Source organism: Erinaceus europaeus, chromosome 16 (genome assembly GCF_950295315.1).
Source record: "Erinaceus europaeus chromosome 16, mEriEur2.1, whole genome shotgun sequence".
Classification (NCBI taxonomy): Eukaryota; Metazoa; Chordata; class Mammalia; order Eulipotyphla; family Erinaceidae; genus Erinaceus; species Erinaceus europaeus.
In genome coordinates this window covers 72,782,862-72,810,219 of record NC_080177.1, presented here as the reverse complement: position 1 = coordinate 72,810,219, position 27,358 = coordinate 72,782,862, and the positions used below count along the sequence as shown (strand labels likewise).

The 27,358-nt window shown below is 38.9% G+C and overlaps 1 protein-coding gene across 2 annotated transcripts in view; it reads left to right on the top strand.

The window, feature by feature from the left end:
- The window catches only part of LOC103119904 (uncharacterized), a 28,162-nt gene extending 2,162 nt beyond the window's left edge, over positions 1-26,000 (top strand). The window contains exons 2-8 of one of the 2 annotated variants that reach the window (XM_007530234.3): positions 3,097-3,218; positions 5,404-5,542; positions 6,888-7,009; positions 9,690-9,800; positions 13,043-13,149; positions 22,936-23,026; positions 25,690-26,000. In XM_007530234.3, coding sequence (XP_007530296.1) covers positions 3,097-3,218; positions 5,404-5,542; positions 6,888-7,009; positions 9,690-9,800; positions 13,043-13,149; positions 22,936-23,026; positions 25,690-25,806 — 809 coding nt within the window. In that variant the 3' untranslated portion in view covers positions 25,807-26,000. The remainder of the gene's footprint in view (positions 1-3,096; positions 3,219-5,403; positions 5,543-6,887; positions 7,010-9,689; positions 9,801-13,042; positions 13,150-22,935; positions 23,027-25,689) is intronic. The other variant, XM_060175427.1, reaches the window with a different exon arrangement.
- The last annotated feature ends 1,358 nt before the right edge of the window (positions 26,001-27,358 follow it).

Below are 27,358 nucleotides of genomic sequence, written 5' to 3'. Positions count from 1 at the left end.
CGGCTCCCCACCTGCAGGGGAGTCGCTTCACAGGCTGTGAAGCAGGTCTGCGGGTGTCTATCTTTCTCTCCCCCTCTCTGTCTTCCCCTTCTCTCTCCATTTTTCTCTGTCCTATCTAACAATGACATCAACTATAATAACAATAATAACTACAACAACAATTTTAAAAAGGGCAACAAAAGGGGAAAATAAATATAATTTTTTTTAAAAAATTGGTTTAACATTGGTTTAGAATAGTTTAAGATACTAGGCTGATGGAATAGCTTAGTTGGATAGTGTGTCACTTTGCTATATGTACAACTCAGATATGAGCTGGGCCCCAAGGCATTTTAGGAAACTTGGGTACTATGGTCTCTCTCTCTCTCTCCCTTCCTCCCTCCCTCCCCTGCTGCTGCTCTGCTTCTATCTCAAAAAAGAAAGTATAAGATTTTAAAAATATGGTTTGACATATATATGTGTGCAGCTTAGTGCACCTTATTCCCATGGCTATTTTGTAGAGACCTATGATTTGAAACATTCTTATATGTTGACAATTCCAATTTTATTTATTTTGGGGGTTGGAGCAGTGGAGGTTAGTCCTCTAAGTTGCTGAGTAGACTGATCATTTCAGAAAGGGGAAAAAAAAATCTTAAATCTCCTTAGTATCTTTTTTTAAAAGTGACAGTTCTGTTTATTTAATTTGTTATTATCTTTATTTTTTTTATTTATTAATGAGAAACATAGGAGGAGAGAGAAAGAACCAGGCATCACCCTGGGACATGTGGGGATTGAACTCAGGACCTCATGCTCGAGAGTCCGATGCCCTATCAGTGGCGCCACCTCCCTGACCACTATCTTTAGTTATTTATTGGGTAGAGACAGCTAGAAATCAAGAGGGAAGGGGTGATAGAGAGGGTGGGAGACAGAGAGACCTGCAGCCCTGCTTCACCATTTGTTAAACTTTTCAACTGTAGGTGGGGACCAGGGGCTGGACCTGAGTCCTTGTGCATTGTAACATGTGCACTCAACGAGGTGCAACACCACCTGGCCCCAGTATCTTCTTTAGTAAACAGCTTCCTTTTGTAAGTGAATAAAGAATGCATGAGAGCCAACAGTCCCAGACAGCACAGCCACATCGGATCTCTAGACAAATGTCCACAAAGTAGCTAGGGGGACTGGGGAGACACCACAGTAGTTCTGTAAAAGCCTTTACTGCTTGAGGCTCTGAAGTCCCAGGTTCAATCCCCAGCATCACTATAAGCCAGAGTTCAACAGTGCCCTGGTTTAAGAAACAAAACAAAAACAGGAGTTGGGCGGTAGCGCAGCATGTTAAGCGCAGGTGGTGCAAAGCGCACTGATGAGTGTAAGAATCCAGGTAGGAAACCCCTGGCTCCCCACCTGTACGGGAGCTGCTTCACAAGTCGTAAAGCAGGTCTGCAGGTGTCTATCTTTCTCTCTCCCTTTCTGTCTTCCCCTCCTCTCTTCATTTCTCTCTGTCCTATCCAACAACGACAACATCGATAACAACAACAATAATAACTACAACACAAATAAAAATGACAAGGGCAACAAAAGGGAAAATAAATAAATGTATTTAAAATGCTTAAAAAAACACAAAACAAACAACAAAAACCAGAAAGTAGCGAGGTTCCTTCTGGATATCTTTTTCTGCCATGGAGTGCCCTTCCTAGGTCAAATCTATCCCTCAGTAGAACAAAGGAGCTCAGTGCCTAATGCCATGGAAAGCCAAACCCCACTACACCAGTTTTACATAAATGGACATCAGCTTTATTGCCATTTGAAGATTCAAGGAGTATGGAGCACTGTTTCAATCAACTTCAGATAGCTTATTTTTCATACATGCATACAAAATTCAAGATAGTAATTTCAAAAATATGCTGAATATCTGGTCACTTCATTTAAACTCTGTAGTGCTATCCCAATTGCTTATAAAACAGTGCTAACTTTGACTTGTATTTCTTTGTATTCCTAAGCACAAGATCATTTACTACAAAAAACATTGAGTATCTGTAAAGGTACCACTTATTGCCTGGCAGTTACAGCTAGTAAAATACCTTTGCTCTTAAGATTTCAGTTTTAATGTTATGCATGTACAAACTATTGTATTTACTGTTGAATGTAAAACATTAATTCTCCAATAAAGAAATAAATTTAAAAAAAAAGATTTCAGTTTTGTACATATATTAACCAAATCTCCAGTTTTTGAGGCTTCAAAACCAGGTGATAATTTTGAATTTATTTATTACTATTACTTTATCTATTTACTTATTTGTTTACCAGAGCACTACTCAACTCTGGTTTATGGTAGTTTGAGGGATCGAACCTGGGATTTTGGAGCCTCAGGCATGAATGTTTTTGCATAACCATTTTGCTATCTGCCCCACCCTTGAATCTTCTGAATGATATATATAATTTCAGTAGAGACAGAAATCAAGAGGGGGTAGGGAGATAGAAGGAGAGACAAGGAGACAACTGCAGCACTGCTTCACCACCTGCAGGTGGGAGCCAGGGGTCTGAACACAGGTTCTTGTGCAGTGTAGCATTTGCACTCAACCGGGTACACCACTACCTGGCCCCTGGATGATAATTTTGTTAACAGAAGAAAACAGTATACCTAGCTAAAGAACATTTTCCTTTTTTAAAGCACTTTTCTGTGATTTTTCTCTATTAGTCCCTATAATGAGAGAAGCTCAAACAGTTTTTAAAGCTATACATTTGTTTTTATGTAGGAAGTAGAGGAAATCCAATCAAGAGGAGAGTAAGAGAGACAGAGAAACACCTGCAGTACTACTTCACCACTCATGAAGCTTTTCCCCAGCAGTGAGGACTAGGGGCTTGAACCCAAGTCCTTGGGCATGACAAGTGGGCTCAACTGGGTACAACACCACCCAGCCCCCAAAGCTGAATATTTTTAATGAAAATCTCTTAGATTTTGAATCTATCATCAGTTAGGTTTATTTAGCATCATAAATTTATTATTATAAATTGATGTTACCTAGTGGAAAATGCTATCTAATAGAAAATGCATCTGTTATAATCACTTAATGTAGATAGGATTATAACCATAAAGCTTTTCACTCCCTTTCTTTCCTCTAGGAGATTTTGATGAATTCACTCGAGATAATAATGACATTATATTGAAAAACATAGCAGAAGATCTTCGGAGTTGTTTACCTCTAGAAACCATGCTTTCCTCAGAACATCTAGCACTTCAAAAAGTAAGTATGTTCAGTTACTTTTAGGGCTAACTTGATGAGTCAGCTATTTTCCATAACCACACAGCTTCTTCAGTCTAATTAGTCCTAATATTTACTTTAAACAATTTTCATTAATCACCCTAACCACCATAAGCCAGAGCTTACCAGTGGTCTGGTAAAAAAAAAAAAAAAAAGAGAGAGAGAGAGAGAGAAAGAAAGAAAAGATTTTATTGGTGTGTCAGCCACTTCTCTAGTTCTTTTGAGTCTGTAGTCTGCTGGCTACAAATATTTTTTTTAGAGTGTCCAGTTTACCAAGCACTTTAAAAAGGAGAGGAGAGAAAGAGGACAGGACAGGAGAGGAGGCAACACAATTAAGACAGTAATTTGGCCCCTCTTCCATCATTGTCCTGGTGTGTGTGTGTTTGTTTTTTCCTCAATGCCAGAGAATGAATCCAGGGAGAAAGATGATGGAAATAGAAAGAGAGAGACACCACGGTATCACTCCACCTTTGGTGCTCCCATCTGGTGTGGGACCCAAGCCCAGGGCTTGATGCTTGGTAAGGTGTGTGCTCTATTAGGTTAGCTATCCCTCCCCCCTATTTTCATATCTTGTCATCATTTTGCATTGCATAATTTTTATTCTTCAGTTACATTATTCCAAGAATTTTCTGTTTTCACCAGATAGCCACTTCATATAAATTCCCAAAATCTCAATTCATGGGATATCTATGCCATAATATTGCTTACTAATACAAAATGAATAATAACGGGTTCTTCCTTAGCCACTAATCTGAAAATAGCAGCTTTCCATACGGTTTTTGAGCCTTAAGATTCATGAACAAAGGAACTAAATTGTGTATATTTAATAACACTGTGTATACATTGTGAACTCTGCAAATCATTGTATCAAATCACTTAAAATGGACTTTCAAAAGGGGAAAGTGGTAGATAATATAAAATGATGGATACTTGTCATACAGTTTGAATGATACTAATAAAAGAAATATCAATATCATGCTACTGGGGAAATGAGGGGAAATATTCATTGCCTATTAATAGCCCACGAGCTTTGTACTAAAAACTTTTTTATCTTTCATTGTTTACTGATGGTCTTTGTATATCCATAACCAATTTTCATACACTATAAATTTTTAGTGTAGTTAGAAGTTGATATAATTTTTTAAAGACTTTTTAATATTTATTTTCCCTTTTTGTTGCCCTTGTTTTTTTTAATTGTTGTAATTATTGTTGTTGTTGTTATTGATGTCTTCGTTATTGGATAGGACAGCGAGAAATGGAGAGAGGAGGGGAAGACAGAGGGGGAGAGAAAGAGAGACACCTGCAGACCTGCTTCACTGCCTGTGAAGTGACTCCCCTGCAGGTGGGGAGCCAGGGGCTTGAACTGGGATCCTTACGCTGATCAGTGTGCTTTGCGCCACCTGCACTTAACCGCTGTGCTACCGCCTGACTCCCAGAAGTTGATAGAATTTTTATCAGCTTCTAAATAGTTTGACTCATTCTTACAGTTATAAAGGAATTATTTATTTTCTTTGTAGCTACCTGGTTTTTTATTTTATTTTATTACTTGTTACCATTTACCACTAGTATAAAAAGAGTTACTGTTTGTAAGTATGAAATCTTACTGACACTCTTTTTATTTGAAAACTTTGCTTCTAGAGAAATATTTTTTACTAAATATATTTGCTTAGTAGGTCACTGACATATAGGACTCAGAAATCCTGTTATTTCAGGTTTTTCCAGCTTCTTACTAACTTGTATCATTGCTTCGGTGAAATCTCAAGTATCAGTATCTCTTTGTAAAATGTACCACTGCAAATGGAAAAGTTCTCAAAATACTCCTTTCAAAAAAAAAAAAAATCTCAACATATGTATCTCACATAACCATGTTTCACATCACTATAGATTAAGGAAAAAGTTGCTAGTGCCACCACAACAATGTTAAACAAGGGCAACAAAATGGAAAATAAATAAATATTTTTTAAAAGTTTCTTTTTAAAAAAAAAAAGTTTCTAGTGCCTCAAACAAAATAAGACCAAGGTTGCTGACTCTAATAAGCAGAATTTGTCTTGTTACTCTCAGAATTTTAGCATGTGAACCATTGATGTTTTGCCTTATTTAGCAATTAAAAAAAAAAAAAGACTTCTTTGTACTTTGTGTCTCTTGATGTTTCTCTTCTCTCCACCAGATACAGCAGCAGCCAGAACCCACAGTTCACGTTGATGCATTCCTTTATGATGAAGACTTTATTGATTCATTATGTGAGGAAGGAAAAATGAGCAGAAACTACTGTGTGGTGTGTGGGTCACACCAGACAGCACCTCTAGGTAGGCACTGTAAATATGCAAACTGGTGACTTTGTGTATACTTTCACCTACCTATCATGAATATGCATTCTTGACCAATTCATTGTTTTTTGAAAGTAAAAGCCCAGCTTCTAATCTACCCACAACCAAATACTGCATGCAGTTAGAGAGACTAGGTAGAAATATTATCTAGGCAAGGTAGGATATTTAAAGTCTTTCTGGAGGGCTAGAGAGATAGCATAATAGTTGTGTAAAAAGTCTTTCATGCCTGAAGCACCAAAATCCCAGGTTCAGTTCTCACCACCACCATAAACCAGAGCTCTGATTACTAATAAAGTCCCTCTGCAGGGCAATTTGCTACTGCTAGAAACAGGTCAATCCAGATAACAACAATGAATTTGAAAAAAGTCATCACTGGGTAGGCTATGACTAGGGGATTATCTAGCTCCAAGATCCACTAATGGACTAGCCCATGACAAAAGCAATAGGATCAAAAAGAGGGTAGTGAGGATGAGGATCTTAGGAAAATAAGGACAGTAGCACATTAGTCAAAGCCTACTGCCCAGGAATTATGTCTGAGGCCCCTTTTTTTGTCTTGTGTGGATTGGCCTGCCTATTTCCATTTTCTATGCCACTGACTATTAGTTCCAGCCATTGTTCCTCTCCTTCCTGACCATTACAATTATGTAGAATAGAAAAATTGAAAGTCTCTGAGTCACCTCTATATGGGAAAAATAAAATCAAGCTTTCTTGGGTATTTTGCTGCAGGAACTAGAGTGAGCAGGATGGGCTAGAAATTTTAGCAATGAAATGAAAGGAAATGAGGGCAATGTATGGGAGCACCTTAACCTCCTTCCATGCAACTCCCCTCCTACACTCCAGAACACATTCTGGTTGGCCATTGCTACCATATTACACAACTCAAGAGATGGTTATTCCTTAGTCTGTTGTCTGTGAAGCAATAGAAGCAGTTCTGAGCTTGGTCCTGGGGTAAGATGAAAAATCGAGATAATGCAGAGGCTTAGAAAACAGTCCCAGGGAACAGTGGTTCATAGAGAGAAAGGGGAAAACTAAGGGCATCATCCTAAGCATCACCAAAACAAACAGGGCACTGGGATAGAGATAAGCGGCTGGGTGGCTGTTCCCTAGAGACCACTGAATGTTATGCTGATGTTTTCCTTCTGTAATACATACAGGATAGAGTAAATGAATAGGAAATTATACTAGTTTCCACATAACTCTTGAGTAGTTAAGAAAAGAAAGCATGAAATATACTTTATTAATATGGCTAAAAGTATTAGAACTACAAAATGGGATTGTTAATACTCGAGCAAAATTCGATGTTTACTCTGTTCTGATTCTCCAGGATTTATTTCTCATTCCTTCTCTCTCATGGAATTGAAGTTCATTTATCATCATGTGCTCCCTGATCTGTCGGGAAAAGTCTTGGTTGATGTTGGCTCCAGGCTTGGCACAGTTCTTTATGGGGTAAAGTCCAGCTTACGGACATACTCAATATTTGGAAAATACTTTCTTCTGCTAACAACAGTTCTGCCTGCCACCATCCAAGGTGACAGCTTGGCTTTACATAATAGAGTAGTAAGGCTAAAATAATATAGTGAGTATGAACATTTAACTTCTAAATGATGGCAATAGCTGAATTGGAAATGTCAAAGGCCAGCTCTCTTGTTTGCTTCATTACTTTGCAGAGGTAACCCGGATGAAGAAATGCAGGTGGCTTTTATAATACATTGCTATTTTGTCACTTTTTACTGCTCTTTAATTCCTTTTGTTTCTGTGAACTGTCCTGAAAGAGTATACTGAATTTTGATAAGAGCTCTGATAAAAACTGATAGGTTTACTTGGCCTGAGAAATCACGATAAGGTTGTAAGTAAATTATCTCACACATCTGAGCCTCAAGTTCTTCATCTACAGATATGCAAACCAAATGATATCTGAAGGCACCGGCATACTACAGTTTTCTGTGATACAAAATTTGAATATAAAGCTTATTTATATTCAACTGAAGTATCACTTTAATGTGACATCTAAAATTTAAAAAACACTAGTACTTCTAATGTTCTTAACTGGTTTTATTAAAAAAAAAAAAAAAAAAACTGAAATGTGGTTTCTGGTTGTTATTAGATTTATCAGTAAACATGTGGCCGACAGCAGTTCACGCCCAAAGCAGGCACTATCAGTTCCCGACATCATTGCCTGCTTTCAACAGAAATACTTAACTCTTTAATACTTCATTTCTTTTTTTAGAGTTAAGATTTTTGTTCTATAACTAGGAAGTATAGCCATATAATTTGTCCAGTGGTTTTTGTTTGGAAAACATCAGATGTTCTGAGTGTTTACCATATTTTACCTACTCTTTTCAGTTTTCTGATTTGATAGCAAAGTATGAAACTGAACTATGTTTGTTACTATGGTAGAATGGTGGCAGCACTAATAAATTTAAACTTAGTTTTTTTTTTTTTACAAATTAGGTCATTTAGTTACCAAAAAATATTGAATACCAGCTTGTGCTCTGTGGAACATTTATTTTTTTTAAGCATTTTTTAGCATTTTATTCCTTTTTGTTGCCCTTGGTTTTTTATTATTATTGTTGTAGTTATTGGTGTCGTTGTTGGATAGGACAGAGAGAAGTGGAGAGAGGAGGGGAAGACAGAGGGGGGGAAAGATAGACACTTGCAGACCTGCTTCACCGCTTGTGAAGCGACTCCCTTGCAGGTGGGGAGCCGGGGGCTTGAACCGGGGTCCTTATGGCGGTCCCTGCGCTTTGCGCCACCTGCGCTTAACCCGCTGCGCTACCGCCTGACTCCTGGAACATATTTTTTAAGTTTATGATGTCAGTGCTAAATTGGTCTTCACATGGGTATTAGTTAATTTAAAAAGATCTTCAGAATATGATTTGACCTTTCCAGATTTTATTTTTATTTTTTAAATGTTTAAACTTTATTTATTTATTTTGAATAGAGACAGAGAGAAATTGTGAGGGAAGGGGAAATAGAGTGGGAGAGAAACAGAGAGACACCTGCAGCAGACCTGCTTCACCACTCATGAGGCTTTCCCCCCTGCAGGTGGAGACTAGGGGCTTGAACCCAGATCCTTATGCACTGTAATGTGTGCGCTTAATCAGGTGTACCACTGCCTGTCCCCGACCTTTCTAGATTTTTGTTTTGTTGTTGCTGTGAGCAAATATAGATAAAGTCAATTCTTGGTTTTCCCTTTTTTAAAAAAAGATTTTTGGTATTATCTTTATTTATTTATTGGAGAGAGAGAGAGCCAGGAATGGAAAGGGAAGGGGTGGTAAAGAGGGAGAGAGACTGAAAGACACCTGCAGCACTGCTTCATCATCTGTGAAGCTTTCCTCCTGCAGGTGGGGACCAGGGGCTTGAACCTGGGTCCTTGCACACTGTGATGTGTGCACTTAATCAGTGTGTACCACTTTCTGGCCCTTTGATTTTCCTTATTAACTAATTGATCTGTTACCTTTGACAGAATGTTAGGCATGAGACTGGCTTCCCTAACCCAACAAATACATATTTCCAGTCAGGTTCCTCTTGTGTCAGACTATATATAATTTTGTATTATAGTCTGCATAGTTGAATTTCTTTTCTTCCCCTAATGAAACTTCCTTTAAAAATTACAGAAATAGAATATTTAACAAAGAGGGATAACTTTCCACATTTCCAGCTTCATTAAATGCACAGTTTTATCCAGAGAAATAACTCATTTTTGAAAATCAAATTACTTTTCAACAGTAGAATTTTTTTGAACTGTAACATTTCTTAATCAGTTTGAGTCTTGAAGATACTAAAGTTGCAAGTTTTAGATAAGTTGTAAGATTCATTTGGGGGGCATGTGGTTAGTTAAGCACACAGATTACTTTGTGCAAGGACTGGGCTCAAGCCCCTGGTCCCCACTTGCAGAGGGAAAGCTTCATGAGTGGTGAAATAGGGCTGCAGGTGTCTCTCTCTCTCTATTTCCGACTCTATATCACCCTCCCTTCTAAATTTCTCTGTCTCTACCAAATAAATATTTAAAAAATGATTTTTTTACTTTATTGAAATATTGTTTTAAAGTTTCACTTCTTAAATCTCAAGTAGAAATCAATTAAAAGTTTATTTATTTTCATCTTACTATATCTTCATATTTTAGGGATTTCTTTACAGTTCAGCATTACAGCTATATGGAGTAGAATTGAATGGAGATTTTTGCCAGTTGCAGGAAATGATCATAAAAAAATACCAGTTTACTGACAGAATAAAGGTATCTTTTTAATTTTACACTCTTTATCTACTATATTATGTCATTTAAGTAAGTCTATTTAGCATTTGAGTTGAAAATCATCTTTTCTATTCTTGGTTGCTAGTATATAAAAACAGATTGAGCTGACTTAATATTAGAAAGTAGAGTTTTTTTCCTGACTTTATTCATGTCAGCTATAGTTCTGAAAGCAGTTATTTATTTATTTATTTAGTTATGGAATCAAGGCCTTTTATGAGACAGTTTCACTTCTCTGACTTTTGCATTCATATATAGAGACAGAGAGAGACGCATAGCACCTGAGCTCCCTCTGGTGCCCTAGACCTCCTGTGTGGTGCTGTGGCTCAAAACCTGGGCCACATCTATGGCAGGGTGCACACCCTACCTAGTAAGCTATCTCTCCAGCCTGGTAGCAACAGTGTTTTTTTAATTTCTTCATATTGGTCAGAAATGCATCTACAAAAAATAATAAATAAATAAATACAGCAAAAAAGATGCATTTACTTGAACTCTGAATAGTGAAAATAAGGGGGCCAGATGGCGGTGCACCTGGTTAAGCGCACACATCACAGTGCACAAGGACCCAGGTTCAAGCTCCTGTACCCTACCCGCCAGGGGAAAGCTTCATGAATGGTGAAGCAGGGCTACAGGTGTCTCTCTGTTTCTCTTTCCTTCTCTCTCTCCCCCTCCTCTCTCAATTCCTCTCTGTCTCTATTAAATAAATAAGTAAATAAATAATCTTTAAAAAAACAGTGAAAGCAAGCAAGTAGATTAAGTACAGTGGATCCCTAGGAATATGGCCCAAGATTTTTCTACTGGATACCTAGAACTGTAGTAAGTCTTGAACTCAATATATATTATGTTTTTTTGTGAACACACTTATCCATGACCATGTTTTCATTTCCTTTGAGTAAATACCAAGAAATAGAATTGCTAAATCCTATGGTAGTCCTAACTTATTTTTTTTTTGAGGAACCCCCATACTATTTTCCATAATGACTCCATCAATAGAGTCTTACCAACAGTATACAGAGGCTTCCCTTCCCCAGCATCCCCACCAACACTTGTTACCTCTTGCCACTTAGATAATGTTCTATTTCTTTGAAAAATGCCTTTGGCATTTTAGCAGGAACTACATTGAATCTGTAAGTTCCTTGGGCAGTACAAACATTTAATATCAATTCCTCTAATCTATAAGCATGAAATAACTTTTATTTGTGTCTTCAGAGACTTTCATCAGTGTTTTATAGTTTTTAGTGACAGATCTTCACAACTCTTGAGTTAAATTAATTACTAGACAGTTTCTTTTTGGTGTGGCTTTAAATAGGATTTGTGTATTTTGTTTTTATTTTTTCTTTGGTTTTACTCTTTTTTTTTTTTCTTTCCTCCAGGGTTATTGCTGGGCTTGGTGCCTGCACCATGAATCCACCGATCCTGGAGGCCATTTTCCCCCCCTTTTGTTGCCCTTGTTGTTGTAGCCTCGCTGTGGCTATCATTATTGCCATTGTTGATGTCGTTTGTTGTTGGATAGGACAGAGAGAAATGGAGAGAGGAGGGGAAGACAGAGAGGGGGAGAGAAAGACAGACACCTGCAGACCTGCTTCACCGCCTGTGAAGCGACTCCCCTGCAGGTGGGGAGCCGGGGGGCTCGAACCAGGATCCTTACACTGGTCCTTGTGCTTTGCACCACCTGCACTTAACCTGCTGCGCTACTGCCTGACTCCCGATCTTTTTCTTTTTTTTAACAAGGTTTTTCTCAAAAGTGTAGTAGTCCTTATCTTTACGTGAGAAACAAAAATAACAAAGTTCTAGGCTTTACTGTTGAGTGATCTTGATTGGGAAGTTATTTGCGGAATAAATGATTAAATATCTTTTAACCTTTCCTCTTGAATTAGTCTGATTGCCCAGAGAAAGCAACATCCAGTGGGCTGATACTAAAGGAAAAGAATTGGAAAGGTGGGAGGTTCTCAGTATCTGGTTTACCTGCCTCCTTTAAACTTTGTTGTTGTTGTTGTTGTTGTTATTATTATTAATGTCATCATTGTTAGATAGGACAGAGAGAAATGGAGAGAGGAGGGGAAGACAGACAGACCGAGACAAAGATAGACACCTGCAGACTTGCTTCACTGCCTGTGAAGCGACTCCCCTGCAAGTGGGGAGCCAGGGGCTCTAACTGGGATTCTTCAGCTGGTCCTTGCGCTTTGCACCACATGCGCTTAACCCGCTGCTCTACCACCCAACTCCCTCCTTTAAACTTTTAAATTAGATTGAAACTGTAACCCACTGCCAAGCATACTTAACACATAAAGTTACAAATTCCAAAGTGAGGGACTGCCTGTAGTTGCAGTGCCTTTTTAGTCTTTATTATTTCACTGTCTACAGTCTTTATTAATACTTCATAGTATATGTTACTTTTATAATTTTTATATGGTCCCATTTGATTATTTGGATCAGGAATAGGTATTATTCCATTTTACCTGTGAGAACATTGATTACCTAAGTGTAAAAGCCTAACTGATGATGAGCCAGATTTTGAGCATCAGTCCTTTGACTGTTACAGTAGGTGATCTTGTGGCCTCGCAGTGGTAGATCTGGTAGAGTGCACATGTTACCATGCTCAAGGACCCAGGTTTAAGCCCCTCCTCGCACCCACCTTCATAAGTGGTGAAGCAGTGCTGCAGGTGTGTCTCTTTATCTCTCCTCTATTTATTATTATTATTATTTTACCAGAGCACTGCTCAGCTCTGGCTTATGGTGGTGCAGGGGACTGAACCTGGTATCTTAAGAGAGTCTGTTTGCATAACCATTACGCTATCTCCTCCACCCTCTCTCCTTTGTCTTCCCTCTTCCCTCTCAATTTTTTTTTGTCTCTGTCAACAAAAGGGCCACCTAATAGTAGTAGATCTGTCAAACAGGCACCAAATCCCTGTGATAACATTGGTGACAATAATAATAATAAAACAATAAGTACAGTGGGAAAAATTCTGAATTGAGAGTCAAAAGTATGAAGTTACATATATATAAATAAATCCATTTAAATAAGTTGATTTTCATAAATGTATGGTTTTTATTTGATAGTCTCTCCCATAGGCAGAAGTACTGAATATACTGTTTTTCTTTGCCTCCCATATTAAGATTTGTTAACTTCTCATATTTTCTCAAAACATCATTGAATGACAGTAAATATTTCTTGTGTGGTTGTATAATGGGAGTATCCTTGTTGTCTTACATAAACTCTTTTCTAGGTGCTTCATGCAGATATTTGTTCCCAGGGTCCACTTCTGCAAAATGCTGATGTTGTTATAATGAATAACGTCTTTGAATATTTTCTTGACGAGGCAGGCCAGGCCAGGTATGTTAATTATTCACATAGGAAATATGAAGAGGGATTGGTAAAACTGATTTTTGTGTTTTTTTTTTAGCCAGAGCACAAATCAGCTCTAGTTTATGGTGTTATGGTGGATTGAACCTGGGACTTCGGAGCCTCAGGCATGAGAGTCAATTGAAATGTTTTGTTTTGTTTTTAATGTTTATTTATTTCCTTTTGTTGCCCTTGTTGTTTTATTGTTGTAATTATTATTGTTGTTGTTATTGATCTCGTTGTTGTTGGATAGGACAGAGAGAAATGCAGAGAGGAGGGGAAGACAGAGAGGGGGAGAGAAAGACAGACACCTGCAGACTTGCTTCACTGCTTGTGAAGCGACTCCCCTACAGGTGGGGAGCCAGGGGGCTCCAACCGGGATCTTTATGCTGGTCCTTGCACTTTGTGCCACCTGTGCTTAACCTGCTGCACCACCACCCAACTCCTAATTGAAATGTTTTTAGACTACCCTTCTTAAAAAATGAACTCAGCTATAAGCTTATATTATTAAAGAAATATATTATATATAAATAATTTAAACAGGGCTGGGTAAATAGTATGATGATTATGCAGAAGACTTTTATGCCTGAGGCTCTGAAGTCACAGGTTTAATTCCCAGTACCAGAGTTGAGCACTGTTCTGGTCTCTTACTCTCTCTCTCTACCCTCATTAAAAGAAATAAAAAGAGTTTTAAAAATCTTTAAAGAACTTTGTCTAACTTTGTAAAATATTATATCTAATTTTGGACAGATATATCCTGACATAAACTTTTGCTTAGTAGTCAGGCATGCTATAAGCTAACAATTTCCAGTAAATCTTTTAACTTAATAATTTTCTGCCTTTTCTTTTCTTTGGAATCTTACAACAACATGATGGGAATTAACTAATGCCTATAAATTAATATAAAATAAGATTATAACAAGACATAAGAATAATAAACTAGATAATAGTAATTATCAAATTTTAAATATTCCTTTAAAAAACACACACAACGCTACTCAAATCTAGTTAATGAAGATGTAAGGGATTGAACCTGGGATTTAGGAGCCTCAAGCATGAAAGTCTTTTGCAGAGCCACTGTGCTCTCTCCCTAATCTTTGAAATCATTATTATCCCCCAGAACACTGTTCAGCACTACCTATGGTAATGGGGGGGGGGTTTTGAAATTGGGAGCTCTGGGTCTATCTCCAGGCCTCTTTAAGTTTTTGTTTGTTTGTTTGTTTGTTTGTTTTGCCTCCTGGGTTATTGCTGGGGCTCAGTGCCTGCACCATGAATCCACTGCTCCTGGAAGCCATTTTCCCCCCTTATGTTGCCGTTGTTGTTGTAGTCTTGTGGTTATTATTGTTATTGTTGATGTCGTTCGTTGTTGGATAGGACAGAAAGAAATGGAGAGAGATGGGGAAGACAGAGAGGGGGGAGAGAAAGACAGACACCTGCAGACCTGCTTCACCGCCTGTGAGGCGACTCCCGTAGGTGAAGACTCGGCTCGAACTGGAGTCCTTTAAGCCAGGCCTTGCGCTTTGCGCCACATGCGCTTAACCTGCTGTGCTACCGCCCGACCCCCTCTTGAATTTTTTTTCCTCTTGAAGTATTTTTTAAAATAAATATTTATTTATTCCCTTTTGTTGCCCTTGTTTTATTGTTGTAGTTATTACTGTTGTCGTCATTGTTGGATAGGACAGAGAGAAATGGAGAGAGGAGGGAAGACAGAGGAAGGGAGAGAAAGACACCTGTAGACCTGCTTCACCGCCTAAGAAGCAACTCTCCTAGGTGGGAAGCCGGGGGCTTGAACCAGGATCCTTACGCCAGTACTTGTGTTTTGCGCCACCTGCGCTTAACCCACCGTGCAACCGCCTGACTCCCGGGAGTGACGTATTCTTAAGTAGTAGAAGATTCCTGAAATTTAATCCCCTATTCACATAGTGGAAAATTAGAAAAATCTGTGCTTTTTTTTTTTTTTTACTTCTCTGCTACAGTTTGCTTTGCAACCCATTAGGATCTATGGGTTTCTAGAACTGGAAATGTGCTGTAAAATATAGCCTGAGACACTGATTTTTTTTCTGGTCAATTAGGCATGTTAACCTCTTATTTTCCATGATGGTATATGTGTACTACAGATGCAGGAAGCCTCCTTTCATGTACAAGGGAATTACACAGATATTTGGATTAATGCATCATTAAAATTTTTACTGCAGAATTATATATATATATATATGTAATTATAGACTGTAGACAGTTACTATTAAGTGGAATCTGAAATGGTTAAATCTCTGTTCTACCCTTTAGCATTCTTTTTTTTTAATCATTAAACCTTTTTTTAAAAACTTTTTTTCTTTATTGGAGATTAGTGGTTTATAGTCAACAGTAAAATACAGTAGTTGGTGCATGTGTAACCCTTCTCAGTTTTCCATATAACACTTTACCACCTCCCACCCCCACCTAGGTTCTCCTCTATCTTCATGTTCCAGGACCTGAGTGCACCCTCCACCCCAGAGCCCTTTACTTTGGAGCAATATTCCAAGCCCAGTTTAATTTCTGCTTTGTGTTTCCCCTTCTATTCTTAGTTTTCAACTTCTGTCTGTGTCTGGGGTCGCCCCATATTCATCTTTCTCTTTCTTTTTTTCTTTTAGTTAGTTAACCAGAGCACTGTTCAGCGCTGCCTGATGGTGGTGTGGGGGATTGAAGCTGGAACCTCTCAGAACCTTAGGCATGACAGTTTGTTTGTATCACCATTATGTTATTTTCCCCATCCTTATTTTTAGAAATATTTTTATTTTTTTTTTTTATTTTTTTATTTTTGTTTTATTATTATTTTTTTTAGTTGGGAAATTAATGTTTTACATTCAACAGTAAGTACAATAGTTTGTACATGCATAACATTCCCCAGTTTCCCATATAACAATACAACCCCCACTAGGTCCTCTGAATCTTTCTTGGATCTGTATTCTCCCCACCCACCCACCCCAGAGTCTTTTACTTTGGTGCAATATGCCAGTTCCATTTCAGGTTTTACTTCTGTTTTCTTTTCTGATCTTGTTTTTCAACTTCGGCCTGAGAGTGAGATCATCCCATATTCATCCTTCTGTTTCTGACTTATTTCACTCAACATGATTTTTTCAAAGTCCATCCAAGATCGGCTGAAAACGGTGAAGTCACCATTTTTTACAGCTAAGTAGTATTCCATTGTGTATATATACCACAACTTGCTCAGCCACTCATCTGTTGTTGGACACCTGGGTTGCTTCCAGGTTTTGGCTATTACAAATTGTGCTGCCAAGAACATATGTGTACACAGATCTTTTTGGATGGATGTGTTGGGTTCCTTAGCATATATCCCCAGGAGAGGAATTGCAGGATCCTAGGGTAGGTCCATTTCTAGCCTTCTGAGAGTTCTCCAGACTGTTCTCCACAGAGGTTGGACCAATTTACATTCCCACCAGCAGTGTAGGAGGGTTCCTTTGACCCCACAACTTCTCCAGCATTTGCTGCTGTTACCTTTTCTGATGTATGACATTCTCACAGGAGTGAAGTGGTATCCTGTTGTTGTCTTGATTTGCATTTCTCTGACAATCAGAGATTTGGAGCATTTTTTCATGTGTTTCTCTGCCTTTTGGATCTCTTCTGTGGTGAATATTCTGTCCATGTCCTCCCCCCATTTTTGGATGGGGTTATTTGTTGTCTTGTTGTTGAGTTTGGCAAGCTCTTTATATATGTTGGTTATTAAATTCTTGTCTGATATATGGCATGTAAAGATCTCCCATTCTGTGAGGGGTCTTTTGGTTTGGGTAAAGGTTTCTTTTGCTGTGAAGAAGCTTTTTTTTTTTTTTTTAAATATTTATTTATTCATTTTCCCTTTGTTTTTGCCCTTGTTGTTTTATTGTTATAGTTATTATTGTTGTTGTTATTGATGTCTTCGTTGTAGGATAGGACAGAGAGAAATGGAGAGAGGAGGGGGAGATAGAGAGGGAAGAGAAAGACAGACACCTGCAGACCTGCTTCACCGCTTGTGAAACGACTCCCCTGCAGGTGGGGAGCCGGGGGGCTTGAACCGGGATCCTCTCGCCTGTCATTGTGTTTTGCACCACCTGCGCTTAACCACTGTGCTACCGCCCAACTCCTGTGAAGAAGCTTTTTAATTTGATGTAGTCCCATAGGTTTATACTTGCCTTAGTCTTCTTTGTAATTGGATTCATTTCATTGAAGATGTCTTTAAAATTTATTTGGAAAAGAGTTCTGCCAATATTTTCTTCTAAGTATCTGATAGTTTGTGGTCTAACATCCAAGTCCTTGATCCACTTGGAATTTACTTTTGTATTTGGTGAAATACAGTGGTTCAGTTTCATTCTTCTGCATGTTTCAACCCATTGTTTCCAACACCATTTGTTGAAGAGACTCTGCTTTCCCCATTGAATAGTCTGGGCACCTTTGTCAAAGATTAGATGTCCATAGGTGTGGGGCCTTTAGCATTCTTTATTCCCCCACACATACATACTCCTATAGGGTAAGTAATATGAATTAACAATTTCAATAGTTTAAAAAAAATGGTTTCACCTATGAATGAAATCATCTGGTTTTCACCCTTCTCTTTCAAACTTATCTCACTCAACAAGATAACTTTCAGGTCCACTAAGATAAGGTAAAGGAGAGGACTTTGTAATTTTAATGGCTGCATTGTATTCCATTATATATATGTACCATTACTTTCTTTTTTACTGTTTTTTTACATTTTATTTATTCATTTTCCCTTTTGTTGCCCTTGTTTTTTATTGTTGTTATAGTTATTGTTGTTACTGATGTCGTCATTGTTAGATAGGACAGAGAGAAATGGAAAGAGGAGGGGAAGACGAGAGGGGGAGGGAAAGATAGACTCCTGCAGACCTGCTTCATCCCCTGTGAAGCAACTCCCTTGCAGGAGGGGAGCTGGGGGCTGGAACTGGGATCCTTAAGCCAGTCTTTGCGCTTTATGCCACATGCACTTAACCTGCTATGCTACCGCCTGACTCCCGTTCAGTAACTTTCTTCGCCATTAATCCATTGTTGGGCATCTGGGTTGCTTCCACGCTTGGGCTAATATAATACAAACTGTGCTGCTATGGACATAGGTTGTGCATAAGACTTTTTTTTTTCAAAGATTTTATTTATTTATTAATGAGGAAGATAGGAGGAGAGAGAGAAAGAACCAGACATCACTCTGGTGGGGATTAAACTCAGGACCTCATGCTTGAGAGTCTGATGCTTTATCCACTGCACCACACATAAAATTTTTAAAATAGTGGTCTGGGAGGTAGCGCAGTGGATAAAGCATTGTACTCTCAAGCATGAGGTCCTGAGTTCAAACCCCGGCAGCACATGAACCAGAGTGATGTCTGGTTCCTTCTCTCTCTCCTATCTTTCTCATTAATAAATAAATAAAATCGTTTTTTAAAAAAAGACTTACAATAGGTATTTTTGTTTCCTTTGAATATATCCCCAGGAGAGGAATTGCTGGATCATAGAGTAGATCCATTTCTAGTGTTCTAAGGAATCTCCAGACTGTTTTTGCACGGGGTTGGACCAGTTTACATTCCCACCAGCATGAAGAATAATTAGTTACTTCCCCCCTACAACCTCTCCAACAGTTGGTGCTAGTTACTATATGGAAACTCCATGCATAAATAGATTTGAATCAAATAAGCATATATATGGAAAGAATTGTGATACTTTTCTTTCAGATAACACTAGCCTAGTTATTGCTCACATTATTGAGTTAATAAGACCCCTGCTGTTTGGGAATATCCACTGGTTTTGCTCACTGTTACAAGAACAAATAGATCATATTCAAATGCTATACCCTATCTCTTGGTTGTTTTCTCTTTAAAAGGAATACTAGCCTTATAATACAGAAGTAAGGACAGTATCTACTGAAATAATGAACAAGCAAACAAACAAATACGCTTGTTCAGTGGCCTGGGAGGTGGCACAGTGGATAAATCATTGAATTCCTCAAGCATGAGGTCCTGAGATTGATCCTTGCCATCCCATGTGCCAGAGTGATATTCTGGTTCTCTCTTCCTCTTTCTCTCTTTCTGGTATAAGTAAGTAAATAAATAAATAAATAAATAAATAAATATAAACTTGTTCAGCTGTAAGCTAATCATGGCATCCAAGCTTAGCTAGAAAATGTAATGTTTATATTAATGACACTGGCAAACTAAAGACATTAATATAAGCTGCTGGCTTTTAAAGTTTTTGTGTGTTTGTGTTTCCTATCATTAAGAGGCCATCATTAAAAAAAAAAATCATTCTACCTAATATACTACCTGGCTACCAGATTTTGTGCAAACATTTCTTTTTTTAATATTTATTTATTCCCTTTTGTTGCCCTCGTTGTTTTATTGTTGTCGTCATTGTTGGATAGGACAGAGAGAAATGGAGAGAGATGGGGGAAGAAATTCCACAATAAATAAATGAGAATTTGAACAAAGACAAACAAACAAAAAAAATGTAATAGTTGTGGTCTGGATGGTGGCTCAGTGATAAAGATCTGGACTCTCAAGCAGGAGGTCCTGAGTTCTGTCCCTGGCAGTACATGTGCCAGAGTGATGTCTGGTTCTTTCTCTCTGCTCTTATCTTTCTCACTAATAAATAAAATCTTTAAAAAAAAAAAAGAAAATGTAATGTTTGATGATGAAAGGATAATGACCAGAAACACTACAGGAATTTTTGTCATAGTGCCTTCTTTAAGTTTGATTTCTAGTAGATAAAATGAGATTTGCTTTTTACCTTTTTGAATTAATGGCCAGTAGCCAAAACATTACATAGTTTTTGCAGAGTGAAATACTACCATGTTCATGTTGCATAAAAATATTGAGAGGCAAAGATATACGTCAGTGGTAGAGGGGTAATCCCTTGAAATACACACAGCTTACCCAAAGACCACAAGTGCATTTGAAGAGCCTGCCCAGGCATGTCAATACACCCAGTTTCTTCATTCTATTAAGTCAATTTGTTAAGTAAGTCATTTGTAAAGAACTACATCAAAATAACAAAAGGCTCTAGCCCAGTTACATTTGCTATCCAGCCCTGTAGCATGTTTTTAAATCTAAAGAACAGTTGGGTCATTTTGCCAATTAAACTCAAGAATGTACTCAAGCCAATAACCATTACTATTGCTAAATTAAGTGCAAATGGCCTGCAATCCACCTGCCCCACTCCAGCAATAGTGTTTCTGCTTTGCATGACTGCTTCTCCCCAGTAGTGGGGTGTACTATCAGAAAACTCACACACACAGTAAAAACCCAGTTTGTGTATTCAGAAAAGGTTAAAGAAATGGCCAGACACTGCCATCTGACAAATATTCTGTATGTGACATTCCATTGTACTTTTTTTTTTATTATTTTAAGATTTATTTGAGAGCAAAGGAAGGAGAATCAGAACATCACTCTGGCAAATGGGGCTTTGGGGCTCAGACTCGGGACCTCATGCTCCCAAACTCAAAATCCCACTTACTGTGCCACCTCCCACATGCCCTCCATTATCTCCATTATGCTTTAAGCCTACCTGGCACCACTACTTCTCAGTGCCCATATTGTCAAGAAGTCTTTCAACTGAACACTTTTTTTTTTTTTTTTTTTGTCTCCAGGGTTATCGCTGGGGCTCAGTGCCTGTACTACAAATCTACTGTTTCTGGAGGCCATTTTTCTCATTTTGTTGCCCTTGTTGTCACCCTTGTTGTTGTCATTTTTATTGTTATTGCTGCTGCTGTTGTCGGATAGTACATAGACAATTGGAGGGAGGGAAGACAGAGGGAGAGAGAAAGATAGACACTTGCAGACCTGCTTCACTGCCTGTGAAGCAACCCCCCCCCCCCATGCAGGTAGGGAGCTGGGGGCTTGAACGAGGATACTTACGCTGGTCCTTGCGCTTCGCACTATGTGCGCTTAACCCACTGCGCTACCACCGGACCCCCCTCAACTGAACACTTATAATAGCCAAGTAAACTATGATTTCACTATTTATTTATTTATTTATTTTTATTATCTTTATTTATTTGATAGAGACAGCCAGAATTCAAGAAGGAGGGGGGGGTGATAGAGAGGGAGAGAGACAGAGAGACACTTGCAGCCCTACTTCACCGCTTTGTGAAGCTTTCCCCCTGCAGGTGGGGAACGGGCTCAAACCTGGATCCTTGAGCACTGTAATGTGTGTGTTTAACTAGGTGTGCCACTGCCTGGCCCCCTGATTTCACTTTTTTTTTTTTCCCTCCAGGGTTATTGCTGGGCTCGGTGCCTGCGCCATGAATCCACCGCTCCTGGAGGCCATTTTTCCCCCCTTTTTGTTGCCCTAGTTGTTGCAGCCTCGTTGCAGGTATTATTGCCATTGTTGACGTTGCTTTGTTGTTGGATAGGACAGAGAGAAATGGAGAGAGGAGGGGAAGACAGAGAGAGGGGGAGAGAAAGATGGACACCTGCAGACCTGCTTCACCGCCTGTGAAGCGACTCCCCTGCAGGTGGGGGGGGGGGGCTGGAACCGGGATCCTTACGCCGGTCCCTGCGCATTGCGCCACGTGCGCTTAACCCACTGCGCCACCGCCCGGCCACCGCCCAACCCCCCCCCCCCCATTTCACTTTTGAAAGATCTAATCTACATATTTTATTTCTACCGCTAGTCTTTGGTTGGTTTGTGGCTTCCATGACTTTTCTCTGTGACTCTCCCCAACCTCTAATCTTACCAGTCTTGGCCCTCTCCCATTCTACATAACCAACACTTGACAAAATTCTTGAAGAATCAATTGGGGGGGGGGGGGGCGTGGAAATGAAGAAGTTCTTCTGGGCAGAGGTAGATAGCATAATGATTATGCAAAGAGACTGTCACGCCTGAGGCTCCCAACATCCCAGGTTAAATCCCCTACACCACCATAAGCAGAGCTGAGTGCTCTGGGGGGAAAAAAAAAAATGAATGGATAGGATTTTTTTTTTAATAGCTAGGATTTTAACTATTGATCCAGCTTTGGTCTGAGTTATCAGTTCTGAAAACTTAAATTTTTTTATTAGTGAGTTAATAATGATTAGCAAGATTGTAGGATAAAAGGGGTACAGTTCCCACCACCAGAGTTCCATATCCCATCCCCTCCATTGGAAGCTTCTGTATTCTCTATCCTTCTGGGAGTATGGACCAAAATTCTTTATGGAGTGCAGAAGGTGGAAAGTCTAGCTTCTGTAATTGATTCTCCGCTGAACATGAAAGTTGGCAGCCTCAGCCTCTTTCCTTGTGGGATAGGGCTCTGGGGAGGTGAGGTTCCAAGACACGTTGATGAGGTCTGAAAACTTAAATTTTGACATTAATCTTGATATTCTCTAAAGAATACTTTATTTTGGGGGGTTGAGGTGGGAAGATGGATGGCATATGTGATACTGGGAATCTAACTCAGGACTTCATATTTGAGAATCCAATGATTTCTCTACCACTTTCTGAGCCACACTCCTATTACATTTTATTTTTATTTACATTATTTTAATGTGTTTTCCTAATACATTTATAATAGCCTGAATGCCCATCTTGTCAAATCTCTTGAAATACTGTAATTTCACAATTTTGCCAACACCTTTGTAGGAACTGGAGAATTTACCAATGTCTAGGTTGTTTCTTCAACCCTATTTCCCAAGGGAAAGCATGTTTGTTCATCTAGATTTCTAGATATCACCTACATTGCACTTTTTTTTTTTGTCATTATCACTTTGAAAAAAAGAAACTTCATTGTTTGGTAAAATCTGAATTTAAGACTTTAATATGTTATAGAGCCTGGGAATATATCAGCCATAATGTGAAGAAACAAGGAGCTTTACTGGTGACAGTACCTAGTGTGGAAGAGGCTCTCTCACGGCTTCAGGTATGTCAGCCTACTTTCTAGCAGTGATTTTTATTTTATTTTATTTTATTTTATTTTATTACTAGAGCACTGCTGAACTCTGGTTTATGGATTGAACCTGGAACCCATGATACCTCGTGGGTGAAAGTCTTTTGCATAACCATTATGCTATCTCCCTCACCTTCTAGTATTTTTACTGACAAAAAATGTTGTTGTTTTTTTTCCTGACAGCTAGTACGATATTCTAAACATATTTCTATCTGAATAGTGACAGATACTAGAAAGAATAGTAAGAATTTATGGCAGAAGAACTAGTCTGTAGTTTTCTCAGTAGTTTTAAGGGCCCTGGTTCTTTATGTTTTAGTTGTTTGTTTGCTTGAACCAGAGAGCTACTCAAGAGCTCTGATTCTTTTTAAAGTTTTATTTTTATATGAATGAGCAGCGAGAAACTCAACTTCAGCCTCAACTTCAGTCTCAACTTCAGCCTATGGGTGCCAGGAATTAAACTCAGGACCTAAAGTTTGCAAGTCTTATGCTCTACCGTCTGTACATCCTCCCTGGCTGCACATTGTAATTCTTTTATCTTATCTTACTGGAGGAGGAGGGAGAGGGGCATCCAAGGCCTCTCATGCATGCAAGGCATACATTGTACTGACTGCAAAGCTACCCCCCCAGCTCAGTTTTTTCTTCTTCTCCTCCTCCTCTTCCTCCTCCTCCTCCTCCTCCTTCTCCTCCTCCTCCTCCTCCTTCTGTTTTAGTTGATAGGACAGAGAGGGATTGAGAAGGGGGGAAAGGGGAAAAAAGGGAGGAAAGTAGATAATTGCAGATATGTGCACTCAACTGGGTGTGCCACTCAATTTTTTTTTTTTTTTTTTTACCAGAGCACTACTTAGCTCTGGCTTATGGTGGTGCAGAGGGTTGAACCTGGGACTTTGGAACATGAAAGTCTTTTGCATAACCATTATGCTCTCTACCCTTCTCCTCAATTCTTAAATACAGGTTAGTGATTGCTTTGGCAGCACATGTATTAAATAAAGGTTAATTGAGATTTGTAAAGTTCCTTAAGTACCCTAAATTAACTATATTGTTGCCTGTTTTTTTTTTTTTTTTTTTAGTAGATTTATTTATGGCAGAGAGGAGGAAGAGGGGAGAGAGAGAGAACTAGAGCAGCACTCTGGCATATGTGATACTGAGAACTCTAAGCCTCATCCTTAAGGGTCCAACGCTGAACCCACTGTGCCACCTCCTGGCTATTATTCTTGTATTTCTTAGTACAGAGTATCACCGTCATTTCCTATAGTATGCTTTCCTTGAATACAAGATTGCCAAAATTAAGTATCTTGTTCTCTCTTTGAAAAACTGGTAACTGATTTTGACCTGGCCATGCTAAGGACTTCTCTCTCTTTCTGTTTCTCTCCCTCTCCCTCTTCCTCTCTTTTTTTCTCAAATAAAGCTTAAAATTTCTGGAAAAAAGCTAGTAACTTAGAAAATTGACAGTTAATCTAAATTACAATAGTAATTCATGTTTGTCATAACAAGAGTAGTAGTCAGTATGCATAAAGAAAAGATGTTACTTTAAAATGATTATTTTCCCACTTTTTTTTTTGCCTCCAGGGTTACTGCTGGGGCTCAGTGCCTGTACTACATATACTAATCCACTGCTCTTGTGGCCATTTTTTTTTTTATAAGAGAAAGAAGTTGAGAGAGGTGGGAAGATAGAGACGGAGAGAGACACTTGCAGACCCCCTGCAGGTGAGGAGCGGGAGGCTCGAACCAGGATTTTGCGTGGGTCCTTATGCTTCATACTACATGCACCACCGTGGCTGCCTTTACTTCCCCACTTTCCACCCACTTAACCTCTACTTCCACACACCAGTCCTCACTGCTGGCCCCATTAAATCCTTTCCCCACAAGTAGTATGAACCTGCCATTCTCCCATATTCATAAAAGCAGGCTTTTTAAAATACTTTGTCTCAAGAGCCAGGTGGTGATGCACCTGTTAGGGCACCCATGTTCCCATGGGTGAGGACCAGGATTCAGGCCTCTAGTTCTTACCGTCAGCCACCTGCAACATCACCTGGCCCTTCTTTAGTCTTTCAAAAAGAGATTTAGGGGCTGGATAATGGTGCACCTGGATGAGCACACATGTACCATGTGCATGGATCCAAATTCAAGCTCCCAGACCACACCTGCAGGATGGCAGCTCCACAAGTAGTGAAGCAGGTCTGCAGGTGTCTTTCTCTCTCCCTCTCCATCTCCCTCCTCCCCCCCCCACTTAACTTTTTTCTTTGTCTTTATCCAAATAAATACATTTTAAAGTGATTTATTTCTTGGTGAGAGAGGAGAGGAAAGAGAGAAAAAACAGAGCATTGCTCTGGCCTATGTGATTCCAGAGACTGAACTTGGGCCCTCATGCTTAAGAGTCCGATGCTTTATCCACTGTACCACCTCACAGATCACTGTATTTTCTGTAGTCTTTAAAGTCCCAATATCAAAGTAAGTTAAGCTCTTGAATCTGCAAAACTAACTTAATTCAGCAAAGAATTGTGTGGCACCATGTAGAAATCACCCTGCTCTTCACAATAGGAAAGTTTTGTGTTGTAGGACCTGGCCATGATTTCTTGAAAGTCCAGAGAGTAGTCTTGCTTTATAATTTTCATATTTGTTTGACTTTTTTTTTCCAGATTAAAATACAGCTCTCTCCCTGGGTTGAAGAAGTACCTCTGAACTATGACGCATACCCAGAAAAGGATATTGACAGAGACGTTCTTGAACAAATACATTTATATAAAGTTCTCTAGCACTAAAGTTGTACAGCCTCCGAGTTTATGAAAAGGAAACATGACCTGAATAGCCTATAAATCTTATTTCTGTAGATTCCTTTCTAGTCTTTGTATAAGTATTTGCATTTTTGTAAATAACTACATAGTGTGTAATGTACATATATAATGTTTGCTCTGTGTGATAATTTAACTAAAATATTTATCTGGAAAAATTTGATTTTTTGCTGATTTCCTTTGTTATGTTTAAAATGTAAATTAGTGTCTTTAGTACTAACATTATATACCACATTCAGATAATAACACAAAAAACAAAACCAGCAGAAATAGCTTTTGTCTTAAGAGAATGGTGGAGAGTAGGTTACATTGTATCCCATTTATTATATCTATTCTGTAAGATTTCTTGTGTTACAAATTTGTCTTAGTAGTCTAATATAAGGACTAAAATTAAACACTCATTAAAAAAAAGAAGAAGAAAGGAGTCAGGTGGTAGTGCAGCGGGTTAAGCACACGTGGCACAAAGCGCAAGGACCAGCGCCAGGATCCCAGTTCGAGCCCCCGGCTCCCCACCTGCAGGGGTGTTGCTTAGTAAGTGGGGAAGTAGGTCTGCAGATGACTTTCTCTCCTCTCTGTCTTCCCCTCCTCTCTCCATTTCTCTCTGTCCTATCCAACAATGACATCAATAATTATAACTAAACAAGGGCAACAAAAGGGAATAAATAAATATTTTTTAAAAAGAGGGAGGGGAGAAGAAATTATCTCTAGGTGGAACAATTACTAGTGATTTTTTTCTCTCCACTATTTCCTATTTTTACAAACTTTTCTAAACCTAAGGAGTTCCAATAATTTCATATTTAGTTAATATTTAAATTACATCTTTAAGCCAGATTTTGAAATTGTAGAGCCTTTTCAAAACTTATCTTTTCTTTTAATTTTATTTATTTATTCCCTTTTGTTGCCCTTGTTGTTTTATTGTTGTAGTTATTATTGCTGTTGTCGTTGTTGGATAGGACAGAGAGAAATGGAGAGAGGAGGGGAAGACAGAGAGGAGGAGAGAAAGATAGACACCTGCAGACCTGCTTCACCGCCTGTGAAGCGACTCCCCTGCAGGTGGGGAGCCGGGGTTCTAACCAGGTCCTTGTGCTTTGCGCCACCTGCGCTTAACCTGCTGCGCTACAGCCCGACTCCCAAAACTTATCTTTTGAAACTCCTTTTTGCTTATGGTAAAGAACTTACAGTGGCAGTAAATACTTTTTTTTTTTTTTTCCTTCAGCATGGCCTCTCCTACTCCCTGGTAGAGACCACAGCATCAAAAATACTACAACACCAAAACGTCTTCCATTGCTTTAGGGGCTGACCCATACACAGAACAAAGCAGATACACTATCCAAGTGAACTATCTTGTCACCTCTTAAGTGCTAACTTTATTTTTTTATATTTATTTTATTTATTCCCTTTGTTGTTTTATTGTTGTAGTTATTATTGTTGTTGTCGTTGTTGGATAGGACAGAGAGAAATGGAGAGAGGGAGGGGAAGACAGAGAGGAGGAGAGAAAGATAGACACCTGCAGACC